Here is a 12572-nt window from a genome sequence, read left to right on the forward strand (position 1 = left end):
AATAACAAATGTTTAAATAACAAAGCAAAGTGAATACATTCCTAAAATATTTGTAAAATAAAACCCTGATATTGCATTATATTTTTTCATTTCTTATGAGTTATCATTTTCCATTTTACTTTGTAATCATATGTGAACATATTTTATTTTCTTAATTGACTAACTGTTCCTTTGCATATCCTGCACCTTGGAAATGAAGGTTAAGTATTCATGAAATGCTTTGTGAATGAAGCAATGAGAAAAAAGAATTGGTAAACATATTTGCACGGTAACTATTTCCCTAATATGTCCAGTACATTTCTTTTTATTTAGTTATTCATTAACATTTCAGTGCCTCAAGAAGATGTGACAGATACTGCTTACTAGTCTGTCTCTCTGAACTGAAAATGTCATTTCTAGGAGCATAAATGGAATTCCTCTAATTGAACAGATTTAAGGGCCGTATGATTATTAAGCAAAAGTTGCCTTGTATGTAGAGTATGTCTTTTAAAAGAGGAACACAAAGAATATAATTTTACATGGCCACCTTTTAATGACACAGAAATTTTTTCAAGATAGCCTTAAAACACTCAAATAAAGAAGTGGGAGGTATTTAGAAGACATACCAAAACCCTTACATGATAGTTGGCGTGGGAGAGCCTGTCACTTGACAATCTAGCTCCAGTAAGTTATTAACCATCACAATGAAGTAAGATGTTTCATCTCCTCCTTCTATAGCTGGTGGCACTAGAAAACAACAGAGATGTAACATACAAAGAAACGTACACCAGAAAAAAATACACCACCATTTTAAGCACTACTAAGTTGCAATTCAGAAGGCTGACAAGTATCATAGAAATTTGATACTTGAAGGGGATTTGAAATGTAAAATATATTTTATCATACACACTTGATAGGATCAATGAATGTATTTTTGACATGCTGTGGATTTTTCTCAATTAATTGAGCCCTCTGGTGCTGCTGATGCCATCTGAATATAAAGCTGGTTCATATTTTATGTCGCTTATTTTCATAATAATAAGAGAAGGAAACCTCAAAAATTGGACCTCTGCCCAAAAAGCCTTCAATTTATAGAGAAACAGAGACCAAAAACATTGCAAGATGACTTTCCAAGGCCCAGAGACTGTTTCCTGCACTAGATATAGCATAGTGCTCATGACAGAGGACCATGATATCACTCACTGCAATCAGATATTGTCATAGATGTAAAATGCATCAATGCACTTACAAATACAGTGTACCTATCAAAATCAGTGGAAGATTTATGTGGGTTCTTAGATCTTGGGACTCTGGTAATAAAGCCACCACTTAGTCATGTGCGGTCCAGAGCTGAACAGATAACTGAACCTTCTCTAAAATTGTTTTATTGTTCTATGACCAAAAAAGCATTTCATAAAATGGTCAGGTTTTGCTATGAATCTGGAATCCAGATGGTGGCATCCTTATTTACCTAAGACATCAACTTCGTATTTGATTTCCTTTTCTCCAGCCACACTGGTAGCCACACATACATACTGTCCCCGATCAACTTCTAGGGCACTCATGATTTCTAGTTTCTTCCCACCAGCTTCTGTACGGATGTTGTCACTGGCTTTCACAGGTACACCATCTTTTAACCAGGTGAGAACTGGAGGAGGGTTGCCAGTAGCTTTACACTCTAGTGTCAGAGAATGAGCAATAACCACTTGCTTATTCAGAGGGACGGCCAAGTCACCTTCAATCATTGGAGGAACTAGGCAGAAAAAAGTAGTATTTCAGGCATCTTTGAAATTCTATTGAAATAAGGATTTTGTTTTCACATAGTTTGACCATAGAAACTACCTACATGTCTGTCTCTTTCTAAGCTATTAAGGAAAGAATTTCTTGGGTTAGCTGATCCACAGCTATCCTAAATATTGTGGGATACTTTGTACTGTGTCTCGTTTATAAAGGGTAAATAGTAGAGAATGATCTTAGTCCTAACAACTACTTTACCTTCTCCATAAAAACCGAATAGTCTAGATGCCCCATGTGAAACGGGCAAATGGTTGGGCAAATGAATGGACCACTTTTCCTAACTGTAGCTTTTAAAAATGTTTTTTTAAATCACGGGACAATTCTGCCAGTTCCTATCCATGCATTTTGAAAATGATCAAACCCACCAGGAATTTATTAGTGAATGAATTAGATGTCGGCATATTAAAAAAGAATAGACAGAAAGGTATGTGATTAAAGCACGTATTTTTTCCTTACCATAGACGTCCACATGAAATGACTTTTCAGCAGTTCCAGCAACATTGGTTGCATGACACGTATATGTTGCTGAATCCGAGACCTGTGCTCGAGGGATATGAAGAAATTGTCCTTTATTAATATAAAGTGCTTGTGAGCTGGATATGACTGGTTGGCCATCCTTATACCAAGTAATAGCAGGCATCGGCAGTCCCCTTGTTTCACATTCCAGTTTAATTATGCTCTTGATCAATGCTGATACTTCTGTGGTGACATTCCCTCCTTTAATAGTAGGTGGAACTATAAAGGATTTCAAAACAGAAACAAGTTTTCTAAGCTTTAGCATCTGCATCAAATTCTTAAATGTTGTAGATGTTTAAATAATGCATTTAAAGTATTTAGGAGGGGCGCCTGGGTGGGTCAGTCGTTAAGCGTCTGCCTTTGGCTCAGGTCATGATCCCAGGGTCCTGGGATCAAGCCCCACATCGGGCTCCCTGCTCAGCGGGAAGCCTGCTTCTCCCTCTCCCACTTCCCCCTGCTTGTGTTCCCTCTCTCGCTGTCTCTCTCTGTCAAATAAATAAATAAAACCTTTAAAAAAAATAAAGGATTTAGGAATTAAAGACAATTAGGAAGTCTATGATTTATCTACTGATTATAAATTGCCTGTCTTTTCAATCTTTATCACCCTCTTCTTGGGTTTCAGATTTCAGTAAAAGCAAAAAGTCACAGTTTCAGTTTCAGGGGTTCATTTAAGTCCAATAGATCATATTACAGTAACTAAGAAAGTTATGTTTAACAAACAAAGCAAAACAAAATAAAAGCCCACTTAAAGTAGATAGAATACATTTGACAGCAGGCCAAGGGAACAAAAATGTCAGATGTGGTACAACTGCATGCCCTCTCCCCGCAAAATACTAAAGGTCTAAGTGCCTTCAGAACCAGCTACTGGGGGGCGCCTGGGTGGCTCAGTCATTAAGCATTTGCCTTCAGCTCCGGTCATGATCCCAGGGTACTGGGATCGAGGCCCACATTGGGCTCCCTACTTGCCTGGAAGCCTGCTTCTCCCTCTTCCACTCCCCCTGCTTGTATTGTATTCCCTCTTGCTGTCTCTCTCTCTGTAAAAAAAAAAAAAAAAAAAGAAAAGAAAAGAAAAAAAGAACCAGCTACTGGAAATAGCCGTGGAAGCTTTAACTTCTGCTTCTTACTGGTTTTTGTTTCGTTGTTTTTTGGTTGTGGGGGGGGGGGGGGTTTGTTTGTTTGTTTATTTGTTTTAGCTGCCAAGAGTTTATTCAGAATACTTAACTTTACTCATCTAATTGGCTACATGTGTATCTTCCATAATTCAGCAACCACATTCCTGGCCACTCACACCACATGAGAACTCTGGTGTTGGAAAAACAACTCAAGTGGCCCAATCCCTGCTACATCTTTTGACTGTGGTCATTCCAGGATTGTGCTATAACTGCAACAAGTTAAAAAAAATCAAATGGCATGTGCCTGAATTGGGAGTGACTTAATATTATTTCATTAAACTTTTATTTTAGAATAGGATATGTTATAGAATGTTTTTCTTATGGCTGGACTAGGATTATTTGTTTTAGGAGGAAGATCCCAGAGGTAAAATAACTTTCTCATCAGATCATATCAAAGGTACAAATTATCAGCATGACTTATCATGATCATGTTAACCTCAATAATCTGGTTACAGTAGCTTTTGCTAGGTTTCTCCACTGTAAAGTTGCTCTCCTTTTCCCCTTTTTTGGGAAAGGAATCACTTTTTCCAGCCCATACATACGGGGTGGGGAGTTATGTTCGACTTCTTTTTTTTTTTTAAGATTTTAATTTTTATTTATTTGACAGAGAGAGACACAGCAGAAGAGGGAACACAAGCAGGGAGAGTGGGAGAGGGAGAAGCAGGCTTCCTGCCGAGCAGGGAGCCCGATGGGGTGCTTGATCCCAGGACACTGGGATCATGACATGAGCCAAAGGCAGACGCTTAACAACTGAGCCACCCAGGTGCCCCTATGTTCGACTTCTTGAGAGAAGAATACCTACATAATCTATTTGGAATTATTCTCTATAATTTTGTTTCTCCTCCCCAGTTTGTTCACTTATTTAACAACTTATTTTTATCAGTATGAATTCATGGAAACTTCTTTTATACTTTGGGTTATAATCTAATACTATAGTATTTAATTTGTTGTTCAAATTTTTCCAGTTTTGACCACTGGAAGCTATTTCATTTGGTTCCTATGTTTCTTTGACATATCCATGTCATTTTACTATCTTGATACTTTCTTATTTTCTGGCTCTACTACATGCTGCAGGCTCATCTTATATACTCCCTGCCCCAGCCTTAGAATTAACCATTTCTCTAGGAAAGTTCTGTCTTCTTTTAGTGGAAAAGGATTTTAGAAAACAAGAGCTGGGTGCTGAATAGAGTATCTTAATATTTTCTAATAATCATTCTTAGAACCAGCTCACAGTGACAAACATTCACCTACACATTTTTTTGTCACACATAATTTAAGGAAAGATCTACTACACTGTGAGGTAAACGTGGTGGTAATTTTCTTATCAAGTGGTTTAATATATACCTCAGGGAAACCAACTATGGTTCACAGGCCAGGCATGGAGATGCTGAGTTAAGAATAGTTTTTACATTTTTAAATGGGTGGAAAAAAATCAAAATAATACTAACAATATTTTGTGACGTGTAAAAATTATATGAAATTCAAACGTGGGTGTCCGTAAAATTTTATTGGGATATAGTCACACCCATTTGTTTACATATTGTCTATGGTTACTTTCTCTCTCTAATAACTGAATTAGGTAGTTACAAAAAATAGCAAATATGTATTCTCATTGCTTCTCACTGCTGCTCAGCTCACCATAAATTTAAGTGACACAATTATAACTCAATAGCATTTCGAGTTGCCATGCATATCACCATACCATGATATTTTATTTTATTTTTATTATCAGTAAGTACCTCTCACATCAAAACAAGAAAAGAAAAGAAGACTTTAAAATTCACATTTTTAAAGCATAACACAATGTGGATTATTCTGTTATAAATCAAATGGCAAAGCATTGGTTTTTTTTTTTAAATCATTCTATAGCTGTTCTGAAAGATTACAATATACACTAATACTACTAGACTAAGCACTTGTCACATTACTTCCAATTCAAAACAACAGTTGGAAAAATTAGAAAATGTAAAATGGACTGACTCATAACAGAACTTCTTCACAAAAATAAAAAGTCAAAATGAGGCTACAATCAAAATAAGTTTCTCAGTGGTCATATGTTCGCCAAGCAAGAAAAGCCATTTACCAACAGTAATTTAATTAAAATCAGGGATGATTAGTCTGTAGTCACAGAAATGTGTCCAGAGAAATTTTAAATCTTTGTTTAAGATTATGAGCCTTTCCATGAGAACAATTGCTTGAAGAGTAGGGAACACTGGGAGCAACATTAATAGTTAATTTTTTTTATTTTTTTATTTTTTAAAGATTTTATTTATTTATTTGACAGAGACAGAGATAGCGAGAGCAGGAACACAAGCAGGGGGACAGGGAGAGGGAGAGCAGGCTTCCTGCCAAGGAGGGAGCCCGATGTGGGACTCGATCCCAGAACCCTGGGACCATGACCTGAGCTGAAGGCAGATGCCTAATGACTGAGCCACCCAGGCGCCCAGTTAATTTTTTTTTTTAAGATTTTATTTATTTATTTGACAGAGAGAGACACAGCGAGAGAGAGAACACAAGCAGGGGGAGTGGGAGTGGGGGAACCAGGCTTCCCGCCGAGCAGGGAGCCCGATGTGGGGCTCGATCCCAGGACCCTGAGATCACGACCTGAGCCGAAGGAAGATGCTAAACGACTAAGCCATCCAGGCGCCCCCAGTTAATTTTTTTTTTTAAAGGCAACTTTTCTGAATAGTATTTGGCCCCTGACAAATTAACAGATGTTACTGATACTGCTTTTTGTTTGAGGAATCAATGCCAAATTTGAAGAAACTGAAGAATTAGCCTCTAAGAATAGTCTGCATGGAACGACTAGAGACAAAAATATTTTCAAAGAAGTTAAAAAACAAACAAACAAACAAAAACACGAATTCATTACAACCTGAAGTGGAATCTGCTAAGATACAGTGCAAGTGATGGTGATAAAAATATATGTGGGGCAGGAAAAGGCTTAGACAAATTCATAAGCCTTATTAAAATGTAAGGTTTAAAAGTCTATATTCCTTGCATTATTTGTCAGCAAGCCCTCCGTGTAAAATATTCATATGTTAACAACCAGAAGTGTCCATGGTATCTTTTATCTGCCCTTATGGACTTGAAAATCATCAATTTCATGAATTTTTGCTACATGTAGAAACTGAATATAGACTTGTCCTACCATAGAGCAGTTCAGTGCTTTAATGGTGGTAAAGCTGTATTTTTTAATTTTTTGAGCTCAGGGCAGAGACTATTTTTTCTGAATGAAAAGAATTGTCCTCAAACACTATTACTGAATACCATTGAGTGATTTTGGAAACTAGTTTTGCTATAAGCTTGATAATGTTTCTTAATGAATTCAACCTAAAATTACCAGACCAAAACAGCACTTAAATGCAAAACTTATACTATGGTAGTCATTTTGTTTGAATCACAATTAATGTCAAACTGCTTCATAAATTTCCCATGCTGTCAAACAAAATTGAGATCTCCATTCCCTACAGATTTGCTGTGGATATATTTTCTGAGCTCAAATTTCAGTTTCAGCAATGTTTGTCAGACCTTGATACAAATACAAAGGAAATTTCTACATTCGAAGTTCAGTTATCTCTGAGAATGAGGACCTTCCATCCAACTTTCAATTGGAATTGTTTAATCTGTGGTATGGCATGCTAAAAGTCAATTTATCAAAAGAATATAAGGGAATTCTATAAATGCTTTCTAAGCAATGAATATGGTCAATTAAAATAACATGTTCACAAACTGATATTGGTATTTGACAGTACATATCTGCATGAAAAGACATTTTCCAAGATGAAATACATAAGATCTCATTATAGGTCAGCATTAACAGATGAACATTTGCAATCAATTTTGGTGAGAGGGATCACTAACTTTGACCTTCAATTAATAAAATTTTATCCCCCCCCAAAAGAATTCCATTGTTCTCATTAGTAGATTTGTAATTATAAAAAAATTTATAATTTTTAAAATTACTAGAAAAAAGAATTTCATCAATAGACAATTGGTAGAAATTTATTTCTACTTTGATATATAAGTACCTACATAATAGCCTTGATTTTGTCTCATGGTCTGCAAAATCCAAAATATTTACTATCTTGCCCTTTATAAAAAAAGGTTTGCCAAGTCCAAGATAAGTAATTAATACAAATTTAAGCTACCATTTTGAAATCTTAAGGAAGAGCATTTAATTCAGATTTAAAATTTTAATTTTGTTTTAAGGCTATTTATGTCATATGTTAATCTATAAATGCATATCAAACTTCTGGTTCAAATTGCCTAAATCAGCTGGCAATTAGTTAGATGATACATTAATGAAAGCAAGAACATAGGTTCAAATAAGTCCTTATTCTTCATGAATGTTGCAAAGGCATATCATTTGCACTGAAAAGGAGCTATTTAAAAATTTTGCATTTATGAATTTGACAAAAATTACTCAAAGAACATTTCTGATTGACATCTACTGCTTAAATTTGCCAATAAATAAATGTCACTTCCTATTTCAGTTTAATTCATATATACTTTTTTGAGACCTTCTATTTGAGGGAGGTTGTTACGGATAAAGGTTATGAACACACTGCACATTAATATGCACCGCACATAGATACTCAAAGACTTTTGTACACTCTGGGCAGGCTCTCAGACTTCCTAAACTCAAACACAAACCTCAGGTTAAAAATCTTTGCCTCTGAACTAATAGCTGTCAGTTTACACGATCTCCCCATAGGATATTAAAAGCTCTTTTATTTCCTTCCTTCTTTCACATCTTTCCCCTCCCCCTTCCCCCACCTCTTATTTTTTCACTCTTAGTTCATCTCCATTTCTTTCCTTATTCAGGTACAACATGCATTTCTGCCTTTCGAGGGCATCACCTGTTTTGTCCTCGTGTTGGTATGTAAATAAGGAAAACAAATGAATCAACTGTGGTGTGAAACACATTATCAACCTGAAATCTACATAAATATTCCTTACAGTTAGCCCAAATATGGCATCTGCTTCATTCATTCTTAGGAATAAAAGCATTTTCATAAGTGAAATAAAATAAGCTTAAGATTACCCACTTAAGATTACTAAAAAAAAAGAAGCACAGACAAGCTTGCTAGAAAGGAAATGCACTATTTCCTGAATTATAATACTCAAAACCTCACAATGTTGTAATGTCTTTCAACTCAGACAATCCTAGAAAATTTAATCACTATAGATACCTTTCTTCTGGGTGCCTTAGGGCATCATACAGAGTGAACAAGAGGATCTGAAATAAAAGAATCCAAGTTCTATGGAAATAGGTGTCTTACTGAATCACCAAAATGTATTCATCATAGACCCTGGCAACAATACAACAATGTAAAGAAGACTACTCAAAAGCTTAGGGGAAAATTTGCACCTATTATTTAAATGTCTGGTTCTGGTAGGAGGCCAATGGTAGCAATAACGCTTTTGTTTAACTTGGATTCATGATTGCCAATCTTTCAGTAATGTTACTCTTTTTTGGAGGGTGTGTCTTTTTATGACTGAATTCTTCCAAGGCTTCTATTTATAGATAGAAATGATTTAAAAGCATGCATTAAATAAAATCTCTTTGATTCAAGAGAGCTATTCAAATTTTATATAAAGACACTAACATTAAAAAAGGGAAATTTCAAATCCAATGAAGTTATATAGAAATCAAGCTAGTAAGACAATGCAATGACCAAGTAAATAATGAAAAACGAGTAACATTTATTAAACTCTTACTTTAAGCCAGGTAACCCAGTAAGTATCTAGCCTTTGATCCTCACAATGACACTATTTTTTTAAAAGATTTTTTATTTATTCATTTGAGACAGAGAGAGAGAGAGAGAGAGCACATGAGCAGGGGGAAAGGCAGAGGGAGAGGGAGAAGCAGGCTTCCCGTGGAGCAGGGAGCCCGATGTGGGGCTCGATCTCGGGACCCTGGCATCATGACCTGAGCCGAAGGGAGATGCTTAACCATCTGAGCCACCCAGGCGCCCATCACAATAACACTATTAAGTAGGTGCTATTATTATCCCCATTTTACAGATGAGGAAACTGAAGATCAAAGGGTTGTGAAATGTGTCCAAGGTCACAAAGCTAGTGAGTGGCAAAAGCTGGATCTCAACTCATCTACCTGTCTCAGAAGCACAAGTTCTTATTACTGACTAGACCAGTGCTGTCCAATAGAAACACAATGCTAACCATATATATAATACAAATTTTTCGAGTAGCCATGCTAAAAAATCTGAAAATAAACAGAGGAAATAAGTTTTCATAATATATTTTATTTAGCCCAGTATATACAAAATACCATCATTTCCAGTTTTATTCAATGTAAAATTATTAATTAGATATATTTTCATATTAAGTCTTTGATATCTGGTCTATATTTTATACTTACAGCTTGTGTCAATGTGGACTAGCCACATTTCCAGTGCTCAACAGCCTCCTGTGGCTAGTGGTTACAGTACTGGACAGTGTATCACTAGACCATTCATTCATTTAGCAAACATTTCTTGAGAGCTACCGTGTATCAAAGTAGGGAACCAGCAAAATAAGGCCCTGCTCTTGTGAAGTTTAGCTTCCTTGGAGACAAACAGCAAATAGGTAAATAAACCCATAACTGAGCAGTAACTTATCAGACAGTGATATGTGTTATGACTGGGTGACTGACTGCTTGGATTGGGAAGATCCTGTCAAAAGGTGATATTCCTGAAGTAACTAAAATTTCTTGAGTATCATACACAGTGGAAGGACCGAAATTAGTGCAGTAAGTAGAACCACAATAAGCATGACTGGCCTATTGAGTTCTGTTCCTTTCTATTGGCTAATTCTTTGTGCCTGCACGTAATGTTCATGTGCCTTCCTATGACTCTGAGTACTAAAAAAAAATGACTTTGGAATTCACCTTCCTCAGGGGATATTGAGACTTTTAGTGAAATGAGGGCTAACTCCTGTGGTGGGAACTTAACTGGGAGAGAAGGGCGTCACAAACATAAGGCATTTAAAATATCACCATGTAGGGGCACCTGGGTGGCTCAGTCGTTAAGTGTCTGCCTTTGGCTCATGTCATGATCCCGGGGTCCCGGAATCGAGCCCGTCAGGCTCCCTGCTCCGCAGGAGGCCTGCTTCTCCCTCTCCCACTCCCCCTGCTTGTGTTCCCTCTGTCGCTTTGTCTCTCGCTGTCAAATAAATAAATAAAATCTTAAAAAAATAAATAAATAAAAAATAAAATATCACCATGTGGTCAGAATAAAGGCCAAGATGGTATGAAAAGAGAACAATTGAAAGGTCTGCATGCCACTGACTTCATTCAATTCATGCATTTCAACTCTTTTTAGAGGGTTTTTTTTTTAACCCTTTTAAGGAGATAGACATTTGGTTTATTATATAGTAATCAAATAGGAAATACCAGCCCTCTTGAGTGACATCAACTGAAAATCACTACAATTCTCAAAGAAATCCTTACTTCATGACAAAATGCATTAAAACTGGATGCAATGTCCTACTCTAAAACACATAAGATAGGCTCTTGCTTCTAAAATAAGTAGCATTCCAGGGGCTCCTGGGTGGCTCAGTCGTAAAGCATCTGCCTTCCGCTCATGTCATGATCCCAGGGTCTTGGGATCAAGCCCCGCATCAGGCTCCCTGCTCAGCGAGAAGCCTGTTTCTCCCTCTCCCACTTCCCCTTGTTTGTGTTCCCTCTCTCACTGTGTCTCTCTCTGTCAAATAAATAAATAAAATCTTTAAAAATAAATAATTAAATAAAATAAGTAGCATTCCAAATTATTCAGTATTGAATAAAAGAACAGTTAATATTAAACCCTTCTTTTCAAGTTTTTTTTTTTTTTTTTTTTTTTTTTTAGGGATCGAGAGAGCACATGCGTACATACAATCTCACAAACCTGAGATCATGATCTGAGCTGAAATCAAGAATCAGACGCTTAAGGGGCGCCTGGGTGGCTCAGTTGGTTAAGCGACTGCCTACGGCTCAGGTCATGATCCTGGAGTCCCGGGATCGAGTCCCACATCGGGCTTCCTGCTCGGCGGGGAGTCTGCTTCTCCCTCTGACCCTCTTCCCTCTTGTGCTCTCTCTCATTCTCTCTCTCTCAAATAAATACATAAAATCTTTAAAAAAAAAAAAAAAGAATCAGACGCTTAAGCGACTGAGCCATCCAGGAGCTCCTTCTTTTCAATTTATAGTGAGGATTGATAATAACAAAAAGCATAAGAAAATCACACTTACTGTAGATAGTCAGTTTTATGTCCTTGGCTTGTTTGCCAACTGCATTGGACACAGCACACTGGTAGCGCCCCTTGTCACTTCTTCGTGCATCCTTTAAATGCAAAACTTGTCCCCTGTCTAGAAGTTCAATGTTAGGATCCTCTAAAAATAAAGGCCTAGAAAAAAATAAATTTTATTCTGTGGTTCCATTTTTATTTTCCTATGTTTCCTCTCTTATTGGGCACAACAAAAATCGTTAATCATAGGAGTTTAAAAATATGAATCAAAGCTGTTTTTTTCTGTATGAATCTAAAAGAAATGCAATGATGTGATTAGTACTCCTATTTAGAAAAATGGAATTATTAAAGCACTTTACTAATGAAAGTTAGATAATTAATACTTTGAGATGAAAATTCCCTTCATGTCAAACTTAATTGTTGAATATTAATAGAAACCTGGTAGTGTCATTATTTGTTTCAGTCTTCCTTCTCCGTATTTTCCTTCTTTTTTGTTTGCATAGCTAAAATTTATATCATCAGTTAGTAAAGTAAAACTAAGAGTATAGGAGCTTGAGGCAAAGCAATATTATTGTTAAGCCAATATCATCATGTACCTGGAAAAGTATTCACAATAGAATGAATAGTTACTACTTCCTAAAGGCAATGATCATGCCAACTTTTCTAAAAAGCAGATATTGTAACAAATATAAATGCTTTCATATATAATCATAAATACTCAAAGATATTTATGCCAGAAGCAGCTCCTCTCTAGTTGTCAAGGAAGTCTTTTTCTACTATGTAGAGTCATTTATTGACTCACTTTACATAACTGGCAGCAGCTTTATGTGATACTTGAAACATGGTTATTAAAGTCTACAATATCCTATGGTTCATACCTTT

At 36.3% G+C, this 12572-nt stretch overlaps 1 protein-coding gene across 1 annotated transcript in view; it reads right to left on the reverse strand.

Annotated features, from left to right (window-relative positions):
• The window catches only part of HMCN1 (hemicentin 1), a 489046-nt gene that overhangs the window by 188976 nt on the left and 287498 nt on the right, over positions 1-12572 (reverse strand). The window contains exons 30-33 of the mRNA XM_025877925.2: positions 11695-11849; positions 2233-2511; positions 1451-1732; positions 618-726 (exon numbers count right to left, since the gene is read on the reverse strand). Of these exons, the coding sequence (XP_025733710.1) occupies positions 618-726; positions 1451-1732; positions 2233-2511; positions 11695-11849 (825 nt within the window). The remainder of the gene's footprint in view (positions 1-617; positions 727-1450; positions 1733-2232; positions 2512-11694; positions 11850-12572) is intronic.

This window comes from Callorhinus ursinus, unplaced genomic scaffold (genome assembly GCF_003265705.2).
Source record: "Callorhinus ursinus isolate GAN/ISIS: 27379988/994484 unplaced genomic scaffold, GSC_fseal_2.0 scaffold13, whole genome shotgun sequence".
Taxonomy (NCBI): domain Eukaryota; kingdom Metazoa; phylum Chordata; class Mammalia; order Carnivora; family Otariidae; genus Callorhinus; species Callorhinus ursinus.